The 17,373-nt window shown below is 35.0% G+C and overlaps 1 protein-coding gene across 1 annotated transcript in view; it reads left to right on the forward strand.

The window, feature by feature from the left end:
* Window positions 1–17,373, forward strand: part of LOC121423626 (receptor-type tyrosine-protein phosphatase T-like) — a 54,202-nt gene that overhangs the window by 32,406 nt on the left and 4,423 nt on the right. Inside the window, exons 18-27 of the mRNA XM_041619018.1 lie at window positions 2,700–2,797; window positions 2,975–3,097; window positions 4,406–4,557; window positions 5,466–5,601; window positions 7,566–7,715; window positions 8,813–8,906; window positions 12,327–12,406; window positions 13,228–13,356; window positions 14,470–14,595; window positions 16,462–16,637. Coding sequence (XP_041474952.1) covers window positions 2,700–2,797; window positions 2,975–3,097; window positions 4,406–4,557; window positions 5,466–5,601; window positions 7,566–7,715; window positions 8,813–8,906; window positions 12,327–12,406; window positions 13,228–13,356; window positions 14,470–14,595; window positions 16,462–16,637 — 1,264 coding nt within the window. The remainder of the gene's footprint in view (window positions 1–2,699; window positions 2,798–2,974; window positions 3,098–4,405; window positions 4,558–5,465; window positions 5,602–7,565; window positions 7,716–8,812; window positions 8,907–12,326; window positions 12,407–13,227; window positions 13,357–14,469; window positions 14,596–16,461; window positions 16,638–17,373) is intronic.

Genomic DNA, 17,373 nt, shown 5'->3' on the forward strand with positions numbered 1-17,373 from the left:
GATGCAGAAATACTCATTCAGACAAGTTTTTTTTTATTTAGGGTTTTTGAAGACCAATTTACTATTGTTAATATTTACAGAGAACCTTCCCTTTCGACTTATTGGGTGGTTTTGGGGATGGTTGGTCACATATGAAGGTTTATGGGTATTTTAACATAATGATGCTGAAGTGGTCACTGTAATGTGGACCCATGTTTCATTTCCCTCATTCTCTTTGAAAGTGAAGTTCTTTCCTTGCAGTGTAAATGTAGTCCTACTATTAACACTTATGAGCTTTTTTAATAACGACACTCTTACACAGTGGCGCTGGAATGGTTAGGGACCCGTTTCATAAAGAGGTACAAGTGTTGTAACATTGCCATTATGGCAACTTCCATGGCAACAGGGCTCAGTAGCCAATCAAAATCAAGGTTGCCATGGTAGTTGTCATAATGGCAAAGTTACAACAGTTGTAACTTGTTATGAAACAGGCCTCTGGTGAGACAAAACTTCTGTCTAAATAATGGCTTGGCCACATAACTCTTTGACAGATCAGAAAGTTCTGGTGCCATTCCTCCTATGTTTTGGGTATGAATAGACTTTGTTCAAAATGATTGAATATAATTTTAATCAAAGATATTGTATTTTAGTTCAGGTTGCCTGTCTTTCTGTTAACTTGTAAGTAATCTTACTGGTCATTATGCAGTAGACTGAGTAGAGCGCGTCCTCAAGTGTGATCGTGACCAATGCAGTGATAAATTATATACTACATGCAACTTGGATTGCAAGAGTGATGCTTTCCCTCCAGTACACCTTGTTTGCATTTGAAATTTGTCCAACTTGCACACAGATGTTCTGTCATGATTATGGATGGCAACTGCCCTTCCCATTGACGGTTCTACTACCCCCTGTATATAAAAGTACCAGATCAATGACATTATATTTTCTTTTTATTTGCACATTAAGCTTTGTTGATACCATATCTCGGCAGAGCATAATGAAAAATATGCACAGTTCAAATTTGGTGGTAAACGGTCCATGTGGGTTCAAAATGTGGCTGTATGAATACCTACTTAGCCTAATTGATGTCAATGTTAATTGGTATGGTTCCAAACAGTAGTGAACCAGGCCGATTTACACCAATTTAAATATGGCTTCGGTATTAAGTTGACCATACCTTGGACCACTATGAACCAAATTGTTTATTTTTTTTCACCATGCTTTCCCCAAATGTACTCATTAAAATATTGAAGTGCATAAAGAAATTGATGATTTTTAATACAAGTTGATACTCACTAACTAAATCCAATCCTTTTCTGGACATGCCCAAACCAAGTGCTTTGCTGTCTACCCCTTTTCTTGATTAGATGGTTTTATATATTAAAAGTGATTAGAGCAGAAATGTAATGGGTGTTCTTTATTTCGTTTCCCCTTATTAATATTTCACATACAAGCCATTTTCTTGATACTATAATTGAAACCATGTATTAATTATTCTTTATGTTATCTTGCTGTGGGTTTGTAATATTGTTTTCACACTTCAGGTCCAAAGTATTTTACATGTCCTGTTTTGATGGAGAAAAAAGTGCAATATTGTTACATTATTCACCTCTCATGATCAGTGCAAGCGCATAATCCAACTCAAATGATACTATGTTACAACGTCATAAAGAGCTCACTGAAATTCTTCATTATTAATGAAGTAACTTCTGTTGATAATTCTTAATCATTTTGATAGGATATCATTCTAAAGCTTATGATCTTTTTATAACTGAAAAAATTAAAAATTGTTGAGAGCAACTGGCTTTCAAAGGTGAAGGGTCATATTTTCTTCATATAATTTGTAGTATACATGTACTGCATTGTATATGCACTGAATAATTGGAATAGTACATTTGTTACCTACCCACATACAAACAACAATTAGTCACCAGTAAATGGTCTGAGTAAATTGCCAAAATATGTATTTGGTCTTTAGAAAGGTTAAATTTGAAAAATAGCTTCAAATGGGACAAAGGAGTTTCAATTTTTCTGGACTGCTGAAAATTTTAACTAAGACTACATAGTACCGGTATGCATGTGTCAGCTGAAATTCTTCTACATCTAACCAAACACTTCTGTCTTTAAAATTTTTAATGTTCAGGATTTTCTTTTTAAAGCTTAATATAAAACTTCATTTTGGGGGGACTAGATGTGGGTTTTTGAGGTGGAGGGTCAAGTTTCTTCATTTATTTTATTGTTTATACTGTATTTTATGCCATGGATAATTGAAATTAGTATTTTTTTTCATAATCCTTGTTTTTCTCCTAACATCCCTGTCCTTGTTATTGATATGGTTTAATGATATTAATAATGTAACTTATAAACTGCCGATTCCACTCTGTAGAGTGCCCAAGGCTGATGTAGAGCTAAGAATTAAATAAAAAAGATTTTGTGAAGATTTCAATAAGACTCGACACAGATATATATGTTTTCAATGTCTACAGGAAGGGTATTCCACAATATAGGGCAGCATGAGCAAAAGATCCCCCCTCTAAGTTTTATTCAAATGTTTGGAATTACAAGCTTATGAGAAGTTGATGAGCATAGAAACCTTATTGGTTGGTACTTGTTGATAAAAGAAAGATTTTATTGGGATGCCAATCCATGAATGGAATGAAAAGCGAGCAACAGAATGTTCCTTATTAATGTGTGTGCTGTATTTGTACATTTTCATGCAGGACCAAACAAAGCATCTTTGTCCGATTTTTGGAGGATGGTATGGATGGAGAATGTTCACAATATCGTCATGGTAACCAACTTGTTTGAAGAGGGAAAGGTAAGGAGACTCATAGTGCATGGTAATGTGTATTGAGCTTTCATAGGAATAAAATAATGATCTTCTGGCATCAGGGGCCTGTTTCATAATGTACATGTAAATATCAAATTTGCAATATAAGTTAAAAACAACAATCAGTACATGTATATATGTATGGACTATTGTCTTCCTCAACAGGCTAAATGCTTACAGTATTGGCCCAGTGAAGGAGAAACTGCAACATATGGTAACATCCAAGTTACATGTCACCATGTTGATCTGTGCCATCGATATGTCATCAGGATTCTAGCAGCTACAAATGTGAGACATCTTCTAATTCATTGCATTCTTAAAGTCATAATTAAAAAAGGGAGATTAAATCTTATTAATTACTGACTTCATTACTATATTTTTTTTTTACATTGTAGTCCATTATGCCTTTTGAAACGGTCTCCTAGGATTGATTATAAGGAGGTAAGGAAAGTAGTAGGAAAGGTCTTTGAAGTACATGTACTACAATATTAGTATCCATTTAAAGGACAAGTCCACCCCAACAGAAAGTCGATTTGAATAATAAGAGAAAAATCCAACAGCACAACACAGAAAATTTCATCAAAATTGGATGTAAAATAAGAAAGTTATGACTTTTTAAAGTTTCACTTATTGAAAGAAAAATAGTTATATGCACATCGATATGCAAATGAGGAGACTGATGACGTTATCCACTCACTATTTCTTTTGTATTTTATTATATGAAATATTCTAAGTTTCTCCTCATTGTCAAGTGAAACAGCGATTGATTCTCACTGAACATGTGGAATGAGCATTGTTTATTACTATATGGTTCAGTCATGTTGACCCTTATTGTCAAATCTGTAAAAAAATGAAATAACGTATAATTCAAACACTATAAAATTATAGAAACAGTGAGTGAGGGACATTTGCATGTCACTGATTTGTGCATATAACTGTTTTGGGAAAAATGAGCGAAACTTAAAATGTCGTAACTCTCTTGTTTTACATCCGATTTTGATGAAATTTTCAGCATTATGCTAGTTGATATTTCTCTATTTATTCAAATCTACATTTTTCCAAAGTGAAATGAAGTTACAATGCCAAATAGAGTAATATGGTGAATTTTTACCCATTAAAAGTTAGATATTGTATTTTTCTGGTCATTAGGAAATACATTTCAGTGTAGTGCCTTCTCTCAGATTTTTTTCTTTGGTAAAATAGCCATTTTAGCACTTACTTTAAATATTTAGTAATTGGATATTAGAAAGACACTGGATAGTATTGTTTTGTATAAGCAATAAATAGTAGAAAATAACCATAGAAATAAATTTTCAGAACATTTCATGCTTGAGAAACTGTTTTATATAAACAAGACAAAAAATATGCAGATATATCTATTTTGATTGTGCACCCGATCAAATGAAATTATGATGTAAAATCCATAAATCTATCCAATAAAACATGTTCTAGTTTATATCCTTCACTCAAATGCATTGATATAATCTAGGAATGAAATGGAATAGTGACCATGCACTATTAGGGTTATTTACCAAAACTAAAGATAGGATTTAAATGTAATCATTCTATATTCTATTCTCTTATATATATCTCAAGGGCTCAGAATCAAGGACGTTAAAGCAATACCACTACCAGGGCTGGCCCGACAAAGGTGTACCAAAGTTTGCTGGTCCTGTCCTTAAGATGATTAAGGATGTCAATGAAAGCCAGGTAGAAGCAGGAGATGTACCATTGCTTGTACATTGCAGGTAACATCTCACGCACTTCCTTTGCCATAGAATACAATCCCCCTTATTACCAATCGCAGTGTATGGACCTTATGAATGTGATGTCATTATCTCATAGCGCCCTCCCTCAGAGGATATAGGAATACACATAAGCAGAGTTGTCAGCTGCAGATCACCAATGCTTGAAAGGCAATGGCTCCAGCCTCTAAGGGAGCGTTGCGATGACGTCAATGCATAAGGTCTTTAGCACAATAATCAGTCCAAAATGTAAAAATCAGACAGCCATTTGTCATCATCACTTGTTGTTTGACAAGCTGTGAGAATCAGGGGAGTGTTCCATCAACATATTTTGTCTGACAAGTAGTAGGATCTGACACCTTTCTTTGATTTTGATTGGCTGAGAAGCACCGTTACTGTGGTAACTATCAGATAGAACGGGACTTGTTAGATAAAATGTCTGACAATTTCTTTATGTGAAATGCTCACCAGACATCTTTTCCTGATTTTGACTGGCTGAGTAGTGCTAATGTCTGACTTTTCATTAGGTACTGTCAGATAATGAATAATATAGGATTTGTATAGCGCACGTATCCACCTTGCTAGGTGCTCAAGGCGCTACGGTATTACCCCGGCTATAAGCTAGTCTACGGATTCTGGTGCACACAGCTTTTTGAGGAATTACTTCCTGCCGGTATCCATTTACCTCACCTGGGTCGAGTGCAGCACAATGTGGATAATTTCTTGCTGAAGGAAAACACGCCATGGCTGGGATTCGAACCACTAGACCACGACACGCCCATAATGACAAGTTGTCAGTGTTATAGATTTTCATGAAACTGTTTCCATCAGAAAATTGATCGATTCTATTGCCAACTGGAACATATATACTGTATGGTGTCTTTCATATGTATTTTTTTCTTTTGCAACAGCGCTGGTGCTGGGAGAACGGGTGTCATCATCGCTGTAGATAGTATCTTACAGGAAGTTCAGAAGCGTGATCAAATTGATATCTTTAGTTTCATCAACTCAATGAGGAACAACAGACCGCAAATGGTTCAAACTCCGGTGAGTTCAGCTTTAAAGTTTATTATTTTTATGCCATTACATTCTACACGGCCTGGGGTCCCTTTGCAGAATGAGTTGTAATCAAACACGACTCCAGAAATGAAGCTCAACTTCGTTTTGAGCCACTCATACTCGACAATTTACGACTTGCTCTGAGAGATGCATGTAAACTTAACTCTTTCTGCCATGGCCCTCTGGTTCATATCTACTGTCTTGCCTATTCCTTGTTTTCATTTCTTTTCTCTCTTCCTCTCTCTCTCTCACTATTTTTTTTTAAGGGGGGATGGATGGGGCTGTGATATGTAAACCATGATATAGTAAACTATAGAGTGGTCCAATCAGCCATCAGATGGTAAAACGGTCTATCTCGAAAATCGCTGTTCTGAGAAAAATGAGTTTAAATTTTAGAGGTTTGAGCTTTTTTATGAGACGGGTATAATGCATTTTTAGCAATGGGAAAAGAAGAAGCATAATAATCACTAATAAGTGAAGAATTTTGTGCTTATTTTTGGGCTTTAATTACGAAATAAATGAGATTTGTGTGTAGATAGACTGTTAACCACAGCACATGTATGCACTCATACCACACATCATAAGAGGATAAAATGGTCTACATGTACATGTATCTTCTAGATAGACCATGAACCCTATTGCCATTCTATGGTAAAATGGTCTTAAAACCCCAAATAAGCACGAAATTCTTCAGTTATTGTGTTTATCATGCTTCTTGTCCCATTGCTAAAAATGCATCATACTCATAAAAAAGCTCAATCTTCTAAACTTTAAATTCATTTTTCTCAGTACAGCTGTTTATGAGATAGACTGTTTTACCATCTGACGGCCGTGTGACGTGGCGGTAAACTGGTCTAACTCGAAGATAGACCATTATACCATCTGATAACAACAATTAAAAAATCTCAATTAAGAAGGTAAAAAGGTTTAAGTAAAAGACAACTCGTTTTACCTCCAAACGATATTACCAAAAATGGGCTTAATCAAAGATAGACCATATTACCATCAAATCTGAAGGAAAAATACAAAAAAGTACCAAGATAGCATAAATTATCTCTAAATCAAGACATGGAGGAATTTTCTCGATAGCACCGTTGGAGAGAGTGCCCTCACATTACCAGGAAAGTGAATTTACCTCAAAAAGTCAAATTTTCGAGTTAGACCGTTTTACCATCTGACGGCCGCAATGCCATCCGGTCTAATGTCCTCATCTATAAACATCATTTGGTCTATGAGTGTGTCTTCTGTCATCGATTTGTCCAGACCACATGGTTCACTTATCAGTTTGTCCATTGACCATTCCTTCCAATAATTTAATGATAATTAAAGCAATTTATTAGGCGCCATGGCCATCTCCTGAGAGATGCTCAAGGTGCACCAGTGAAGGGGGGGGGGCAAACAAAATAACAACGAAACACAGAAATTTTATACTAAAATCATTGATAGAAAGATTATATACATGTAGGTATGTTTTAAGTTTAATCTTAAATGATATGACATACTGGCTATAACCTCTTAATCTTTAATTGTTTTGTTCAAACACATTTTCTTCCAGTGACCATGTGGTCAACATCGATTAGGTCCAAATAAGCTTTGGTCTATTATCCGCCTTGTCCATTGTCACTTTGCCGAATATCATTTTTAGCCTTTTACCAGTCTGACTAATACCGTAATGTTCTTATTTACACTCAGTCCAATAATCATTATAGGTAAAGTCTAAACCCATTTGCTCCATTGATAATTTGGAACAACATTCATTAAGCATAATATTCGGTTGGGCTAGAAAAAGTTTGGTTCAATTTTTTTTTTCAATATGGTACATGCATAATAGTTGTTTGAATTTGGATGTGAGTGTGAACATAGAGCAACAATTTGAATTTGAATTCGAAATCAAATTGAAATTGAAAATGATTTTGAGATTGGAATTGAATGTATTCTGCATTTCTCTTCAGGAGCAATATGCTTTTGTACACGAGGCTGTGTTAGAGGGACTCCTGTGCGGGGATACCTTGATGCTTGAGGAAGATATCACTGAGCAGGTAGAGCAAATACAGTGGCCCAACCCACACACAGACAAGTCACCATTACAACAAGAATATGAGGTAAGCAATACCAATTAACCTGTTGTCTACTGGAACTGGATGCTCCCTGTATAAAGTCTATGGGAATAGAAGCATTCAGTCGCCACCAGATTAAGATTGAAGCTAGACTGCTTAATCTGGCTCCTAGATTTTCGCTGGCCAGGTGGGCCATTTCATAAAGCTGTTTGTAAGTTAAGAGCGACTTTAAGAACAATTAGTGATCCTTTCTTATGGTAAATGATATTTTCATTGGCGATGGTTTAGTGCATAAGAAAGGTTCACCAGTCGTTCTTTAAGTCGCTCTTAACTTATGAACAGCTTTATGAAACGTCAACCTGTATGTTTCCCTGATGGGGAAAGTGTCAGTTTGTCAGTTTGTTATGACCAAAACATGTACTTACTTGTAGGAAGATACACCCTACATGTACACCATGAAGATGTCTGCAAATACTTGTAATTTGGTAATTTCTTTCTTTGCACAGTTTATGGGAATCAATGTCTTATGTGAGGTGCATTGTAGTCGGTCATTACTCCAAACGGAATCACATGTTGCATCACCCTACATACATGTAGGTCTTTTGTAATTCCCCTAGGCATTGTGTACTGCACCGGGATCACCTTAGTCCATGAGGGTTTTTCATAAAGCTTTTCTTACATGTAAGTTAAGAGCGGCTTTAAGAACGACTGGTGATCCTTTCTTGTGGTAAATGGTATATTCATTGGCGAAGGTTTAGCGCGTAAGAAAGGATCACCAGCCGTTCTTAAAGTCGCTCTTAGCTTCCGAACAGCTTTATGAAGCGGCCCCCAGGAGGCAATGGAATGAAGGTAGCTTTGTTGAGACTATAATAAATAATTTTTTTAAATACCTGAAGTAGTCTTGATTGATGGATTGTCTTTTAACCTGTTGTTCACCGAGTGATTTCAGTTATGACACGTTTTTCATAAACTCCAGCTAGCATATGTAAGTGCTCAGTCTCCAGCGTATTAATAAATTCTTCTCTGAACCTTCAATGATATGTTTCTCCCATTTAATCAGCTTTCATTAGAATTATTAAACTTGAGGCCGATTGGACTTTCCTGTTTAATCATTTAAATGTATCTTTTTTCTTTTTTTTTAGATATTAGACATAGTATCATCCAATGTGAATCCCAGCTCATTTGGTAGCAGCCCTGAGAATGTGGCTAAAAACAGATACCCACATATACTACCTGGTAAGATTCTTATACCAGTACTTGTGTGAGAGTTATTTATCAAAGGTCAAGTCCACCCCAGGAAAATGCTGACTTGAATAAATAGAGAAAAATTAAACTAGCATAGTAATGAGAATTTCATTAAAATCTGAAGTAAAATAAGAAAGTTATGACATTTCAAAGTTTCGCTTATTTTTCACAAAAAGTGATTTGCACAACTAGGTGACTCAGTCGATGATGTCCATCACTCACTATTTCTTGAATTATACAATATTTTATTTTTTTATACATGTAGATTTGACAATAAATGCTTACTTGACTGAACTATATAGTATTAAACAATGCTAATTCTACATGTTCAGGGAGGAATAAATCGTTGTATCACTTGACAATGAGGAGAAAATGAGAATATTTCATATTTCATATAATAAAATACAAAAGAAATAGTGAGTGGATGACATCATCAGTCTCCTCATTTGCATACCAGCCAGGGTGTGCATATAACTGTTTTGTGAAAGTTAGCAAAAAGTTTAAAATGTCATAACTTTTTTATTTTACATCCAATGTTGTTGAAATTTTCAGTGTTATGCTTGTTGGATTTTTCTCTTTTTATTAAAATCAACTTTTTGTTGGGGTGGAGTTGTCCTTTAACTTCCTAATTAATAAATTTGGTCTATTTTTTTTCTTTTTTGATAAACTAACGAGTTCACTTACATGTATTATTTGTTTAAGTAAGTGGTTTGTGTGTGTATTATGTAAAAAAATGCAACAGACGCATTTCGTTTTTTGTTCATATTTCTTCATCTTTAATTTTCATATTTCATCCATGCCTTTTTGATCTCTTGACATACATGCAAATCAAGCCTTGAAATAAGCACCTGTGAGCCGGGGGCAATTTTTTTTTTAAATTGCCCCCGGCTCACGGGCTTTTTACAGGAACCGGGGGCAATTTTCTGGAACCAGGGGCAATCTAAAAAAAAAATATATACCTGTATATAACGGTGAACCACACCGCAAATTTGTTTATAGTATAAAGCGCAGCTCCTGCAATTTTTTAATTAGTAAATGAATAGCATATGCTAAGTATTAGGCTTATTCAAACATTTAAGAAATCAGATTTAAATGTTTAAGTGTTTTGACACCCTCACTCCACATCCCCTTTACAACCACACACACATGGGCTTATTTATTTTTCGTCTTTAATGAATCATGATCAATGAATCCCCCCCCAAAAAAAAAATCTAAATAAATGAATGAAATAAAAATTAAAAAAAAGAGAGAGAGATGGAGAAAGAGAATTCAGATCAAATAATAAATTTAGAAAAAAAAAATTAAGGTTTTTTTATGGTTTGAATCATGGGAGTGGGTGAGTGTTTGTGTGTGATTGTGGCTGTGAGGTGCACTTGGATTGCATATAAATTATGTTAAAGAAATTAAGAAACGAAATCAATAAATAACTCAGTCTATTCAAATTCCAGCACATAGCCACAGGCTATGTACATGTATTGTAGGTTCACGTACCTTAAGTTTTTCACAAGTTATTTGAAAACGCAGATCTCCACAGAAAATGCCTTTCATTCTGGGAGAGTCTGAATTTGGTGAAAATGTATTCATTAATAACTAAAATATTCATCACAATGAAGATATCATAAAGTTTTTTGACAGTTTTCAAAAATTAACATGAAATCTAAACTCTATCTCAAACGGAAAATCACCATCACTTAGGCCATTACTGATAGAATTCTCACCCAGAGCTCTGGCAGACATGAGCTCAAAACTGGCTTGCTAACACCACACTCAAGTGCATGCGGCGTCCTCCTATTTTTTTTTTTAGATGGAGCCTTGTTAGATTATTTATTGTCTGATATTTACCCCTCTCCAGGAAAGAAATTAAAAAGCTACAATTCACAACTATAAGCTAAGTTATTTTGGATTATTAAGGCTCCGTTTTGACAAGCAAGGTCGGCGACTGTGAGGATAAAAGACTTACACATCGTATGTGCTGTGAACAGGGATTTATCTCCTGTGCAATTCGAATTACTATATCACAGAATTGTGATGTCCCGACTGGAAATGTGTGCATTAGAAATTGCACATGGTGAAGTATGGAAAAACCGCTACCGGAAGAACGCGCTCACATGTATTACAGGAAAAAAAAGACGGACGTAGCTCACCTTTTATGGTACAGAAAAAAGACGCACTTGGCAATTTTAAACTGTGTTTATCGTAAATTGAAAGTTATTTGATTTTGGCTTTACAGATATTTAAATTACATGTATGATATATGGCTTCATTGCTCACTCACCTGGAAAATATTTGCGCCCGGTCGTCAAAATTTTGATGATTTTGGGGCTTCATGGGCGCAATTGATGGCGTTATGAGCGCGAATTTGCGCTCAGCGCCCACTTATTTCAAGGCTTGATGCCAATGTATATTACCTAAGATAGGAAAGTGTTTACAAATTAATGCTGCATTAATGAATGATTTTCTACAAATTGAATTTCTAACTTCTTTAGGCTTAATATTAGGTTGAATGATAGATAGTACATGTAGGTCTATTTGTTTTAATACAGATTTTGCTAATACAAATGCCTTTCGTTCCATTTTATGACAGGAGATATTTCTTATTTAATTGTTTTCCATGTTATGATCAACTTTTTATGAATGATGATTATATAAAGTTCCAAATAAAATCCATTTTAAGAATAATTTTGCTTTGACTACAAAGTGTGACACTGCATTCGCAAAAGCCAGAAGGAAACAGAAGCCAACATGGTCATCAGTATTTGGGTTACAGTATTCCAGTTTGCTGAAGTGGTTTATGGTACACCATGTGGAGTGTAATATAACAGTGGATAGAAGAAGAGAAGAAATTGATTGGCGAGAAATGGAGATTTGAGAGTAGAGTATTCTTTCTTGAAAGTATTCCTGAAAAGGACTGTAAACCAAAAGGAAAGGTTAGTGAGAACAGCTTGAGTAGTAGAGCTGATGAGGAGATGCTGGCTTGAGTCGGCGAGTAGAGATGATGAGTAGAAGAGAGACTCGACGTTTCGGACAGGTTGACTGTCCGTCTTCAGGACAGTCTCAAATCTCCACTTTCTCGCCTATCTATTTCTTTTCTTTTATCCACTGTTTCTATAACACTCCACATGGTGTACCGTAAACCACTTCAGCAATTGTACATGCCACCATGCAAACCTTCAAACAACAGTATTTAATTATTATTAAACAGTATTATTGTTTATTAAAGTTGTGCATAAATTTGTAAACAATTCTATGAAATGAGGCAAAAGATGTGAACCTAGTAACGTTATCTTTTGATCGTTTTCTATTCATGATGATGATGATGATGATGATAACTGATAATGACATATATTTTTGTGTTGTACCTTATAACTAAAAATGACACCCCTGACTAAGTTATATATTTTTTTTCTATAGAGGACAGATGTAGACCATATTTGATGACCCCTGTAGACCAGGCTGATTCTAATAACTACATCAATGCCAGCTTTATGTCTGTAAGGCTATTCTACTTTTGATTATTCTTTTATGCCATATATGTTCATAATTTTTTTTCGGTTTGAATCAATAAACTTTCACTCAACTAATTGGTAGTGTTATACTATAGGTCTCTATTCGTAGATACACCCTTTTTGTGTGTGAACTTTTTTGTGAATTTTTTTCTCAGTTTGGATGACAATATCTTGTTGTCCAATTTTATAGATATTATGGTTTGCAAAAGCTTTGAAAGAAAGATGTGATTTATAAAAGAAACTGTACATGCAGTGGCTTTTAGACAGCAAACAGAATATAAGTGTGAGGATGCTTGGGCTGAGTGGTCTAAGGAGCCTGAATAGTCACATAAAAATATGGAGTTCAAACCTCGCCAACAGCACCTGAACAGTCTTGAGCTTTTTTTCATTTCTGCGTTCACAACACATTATCAAAATTATTTACATTGTTTGCAACATACAAAATATTCCATAATGTATACAATATAAACATAATACATAATTAGAAAAAAAAATGGTGTGGGCATATACTTCACATTTTAATAATAATAAAAAGAAACAAACAAATGAACGCAGGAGACCGCCATCATGAGCGGTTAAGCTTGGAAATGATGGGGGCCTCATAAAAAAAAGTTGAAGTTTATCTTTGGTCTTTTGTCCTGCATGGAATGAATTAAATATATATCAAGCATAATAGGTTTCAACATGTGCACATGGTTCTTATAAAAATCGTAAATAAAATGAAATAATAGGAGTGATAGGAAACGCTAAATTCTATTTCAATTTCATATCCTTTTGAAATTTCCCTTTTGTTTGATCTCCATTAGGGTTACTCCAAGAAGAATGGATTCATTACAACTCAGATGCCTCTTAATAATACTGTGGTAGACTTTTGGAGATTAGTCCATGACTACCGTATATCAACCATTGTTATGCTCAATCAACTCACTGACAAGGTTAGTTAGTTTCATTATTATTGCTTGTAGATGTATGAGTTACAGGGTTCCCACACTCATGGAAAATCCTGGAAAAATTTGTTGTCATGGAAAGTCAGGGAAAAGTCTTGGAATTTTGAAAATTTGTGAAAAAAACATGGAAAAGTCATGGAATTGCATTTACCTCTTGGCTATGGCAGCTTTCCAGTTTGTTGTGTCTCACAACTTTCATACTCTGTGATCATACTCTGCTCTTATAATTGGTGTTCATGACTTCCATTCTTTCCTGTTTGGTGACATCCCAAATTCTACATAACTCCCAGGACGTCACGGGAAGTCATGGAAAGCAGCAATCTAGTCATGAAAAAGTCCTGGAATATTCACAGATTTCAAATGAGCTAGGAGTTTGTTTGATATTGCATTTTATTTTTGTCCTATTTCATGAATATTGTAGGTGGCAATTTTTTTTTCAAGAAACAAGACACAAAATTCATGCATGTAAAGCACACCAGAACTTCTTCCTACAATTTTTTTTCATTATAACTTGTAGACATGAGAGGCAACAGCATTTTTGGACATCCGTTGATGTTGTGTTGGAGAACAAAGATATTGGATCTACATGTAGATTTGTTTGTGTTGAGTTATAGAAATTTCATCTTGTACTAGGATGGTTTACAAAAACTTATATTTATCTTAGTAAACAGATGTCTTATTCTGAGCCAATCAACATCAAGGAAAGTTGTCAGATTTGACCGATAGTGTTAATAAAGTGATTTCATGAAAATCCATTATTTCTATGCAGAAATCGGATGATTGCAAGATAAAATAGGAATCTTGCTAAGGGCAGCAGCGTATAGTTTTTGAGATCAAATATCTGTTGGCTGTAATTTTGCATTAATGATAATAATGACAACATATTGTCTGGAGTCAGTCTCCAAATTCCTATGTAGAACTCGTTCTAGACAATAGAATGCTGCCTCTTATGTTATAACTTTAAATAGAAATTTTCCCCGAGTTAGCATCAAAATAGGGCCCTGCAATGACATACAGTATCAGGTACCTATTTATTTGCAAGCCAGAGAATTCTGTCATAATTTTGTCATATTTTTCATATCTGATTTGCCATTTATTTAGTCATGCAGTATATACTGGCCTGTCAACACTAGAAGCGTGACCTTTGGCCCCTTTACAGTGGGTCACAAGGGGTCAGAGAATATGAACAGGGTCAAAGTTCGGACGTTAGAACTCCAGTTCAAAGAGGTGAGTAATCTTTCAATATCATTAGTCACTGTTATTTATTTGCCAATGTGAACATGACAAAGTACAAAGCAATTGACAATGAAAAAGAAAAATGCTAAATGCTAAAAATGCTTAAAAAATGCAACTACCAGGAACAGAAAATGTGAATTTAGTCAATGTATTCTGAGGCTTTTTGTCAAAATTTCAGAGAAAGAAAACATAACATTACAGTTCATACATTGTCAGCACATCATAATTATTTTAAGACATTACACAATTGTTTTTCATATTTGAAGACATGTTAGGAGCAAGTAACATGTCCCTAATGTTCTTAACATAAATGCCAGTTATGGTAACTATCTAAACACGAGTTTGGGTAAAATCCATTAAAATGACCAGCCACTTTTTTGTTTGAATGAAAAATAAGTGCAGAGTGATTCTTTTTGAATGGATGAGAAACTGACTAAATGACCATGGAATACAAAATACGTGTACAGACTTGCCAACCAGTACGTTTTTTTTTTTTTACAAAATCTTAATTTATTGAGAAAGATCATCTATATTTGTCTCCATTTCATAAAACTTACACAAATATGGTTATTAGATCGATGTAATTTCAGGTAGCTTGTTTTTTTTCCCAACCATTTTGTTAAAACCAGGGTGAGATATACACTGTACACTTGTTTAAATGTTTTTTTTTTCATCTGCAAGAGCAGTGCGCATTTTAGCTTGCATGCAGCTTGATTGAGCGCCGTGATGAGCGAGTGCGCCACACATTTTATTATGAAATACACTTTTTTGGGGGAAAATACACTTTTTATCACAGAATACAATTTTTCATTCCCCGAGGTTGGCAGGTCTGATGTAGGTGTCCATTCTTTCCCCAGGAATACACTCTCCCGCCTGTGTTGATGATTTTCTGTGTGGTAATTTTTTTTTTTTTTGCTTAAATGAATTTTATTTCTATCATGACTGGTTGTCTCCTCCATTGGAACATGTACATGCATCTCCGGTCCAGAGCTGCCAAGTAGTACGGATTTTCCGTATTAGTATTGAAAAATTAGAAGAATACTGATGGTTTCACTCAGATTTCTAAAGTAACAGCTTTATGTGCTGTCCTATGGTGTTTCTTTGAATATACTGATTTCCTCATCAAATACTGATTTTCAGCTTTAAAAATGCTGAAATGTTCTTGTTTAGGCTGACAGCTCTGCATCTTTCATAGATTAAAGATTTCTACTTACTAGGGGAATCCAACTCAAATAAAACTTATTTTTAGAGGAAAAATAAAAATCAGACCAGCTGATAGGTGAAAGTTTGAAGAATATCGGACAAACGATAAGAAAGTTATGTATTTATAAAAGTTGTAAAAATTGGTAATCACTATACCTACGGAGACTTCAGATTGGTTGCATACATGTACATGTATGTGATGTCATAGTGATGAAAGGCAAGCACTACTCTCCCATGTACTCCAATACATTTGATGGCTAGAATGTCATTTTTTCAAAATTTTTACTTCAAATTATATTTTTCTTTCATGAGGACATGAAACAATATACTACTTGAGTTATATTTACATGTAGATTACTACCCTAGGGGAATGGGTAGGAGCAAACCGCAAATCCCTGATTATTAAGTACCTGGCCTATGGGAAAATAGTCCTTGCCCCTTGTCATAATTTACTTCCAAAGTTGCCAATTTGAAATCTCCATAATCTTAGGGATCTCATTTTGAAGCAACCATATCTTTCTTATCGATTGTCCAATTTCTTTAAAACTTTCATCATTCTGTTTTATTTTATTTTCTCTTTTCTATCACAACATTTTATGACCAAGGCTGGATTCCCCTTTAATGATTATTAATTCATTCTTGTTAAACTTCCAGGAAGTTCATGAGATCCGTCAGTTTGAGGTCCAGACGTGGCCTAGTTGGGTCAAGTCCGACGGTAGCCAGGTCGAGGTTGATCAGTGTATGGATTCAGTCCTTCAACTCATGGAATACTTGCATAGATGTGAGAGCCAGAGGAAGGGAGATGGGCCACCTATCCTAGTCCATTGCATGTAAGTATGGGCTGATTATTGCGCTCGGTGGACGGAAGATAACAATTCAGGTATTGAATTAATCGCAACATGCATTGCATTAGAATCTATAAACATGGTGACTATCTTGTGTTTGTGTGCCTAATGGTTCCAGTACTCAGTGAGTAATTGCTCAGTAATTGTTTAGAAAACCAATCATGGTATTTGTTTAGTACTGGTGGGTGTTTCATAAAGCTGTTCGTAAGATATGAATGACTTTACGTACGATTGGTGATCCTTTCTTGTGCTATCTGATATCCCTATGTAATTAAGTTATGACCCAAGAACAGGTTCCAGTCGTGCGTAAAGTCGTTTGTAACTTTACGAACAGCTTTATGAAACACCTACCAGGTCTTTTTCACACGCAGTACACATACCCACATGTACGAATGTGTGTTTGTGATTTTCAGCATAATGGATTTTCAGCTGCATGTGTCAAGGCGACCGCACACCTTACGATCGGTCTGCGACCCGATTTCAGAATAAAATGTATTAGAATTTGATGCTAACATTGAGACTTGGAATGTCTTACTGTGTAATGTTCTAAATCATCGTACGAATTCCTATGTTCAAGTCTGTGACTATGCTATCATCCTACTTAGAATAAAAGTGAATTTAATATCTAGTCGTAATGACAACATAGCAGTCTTACGATTGGCTACAATTTGAAAATAATTTGGCCTTTACTCCAAAATAAAGGCTTGCAATCTTTCAAAAT

Source organism: Lytechinus variegatus, chromosome 11, assembly GCF_018143015.1.
Source record: "Lytechinus variegatus isolate NC3 chromosome 11, Lvar_3.0, whole genome shotgun sequence".
Lineage (NCBI taxonomy): Eukaryota > Metazoa > Echinodermata > Echinoidea > Temnopleuroida > Toxopneustidae > Lytechinus > Lytechinus variegatus.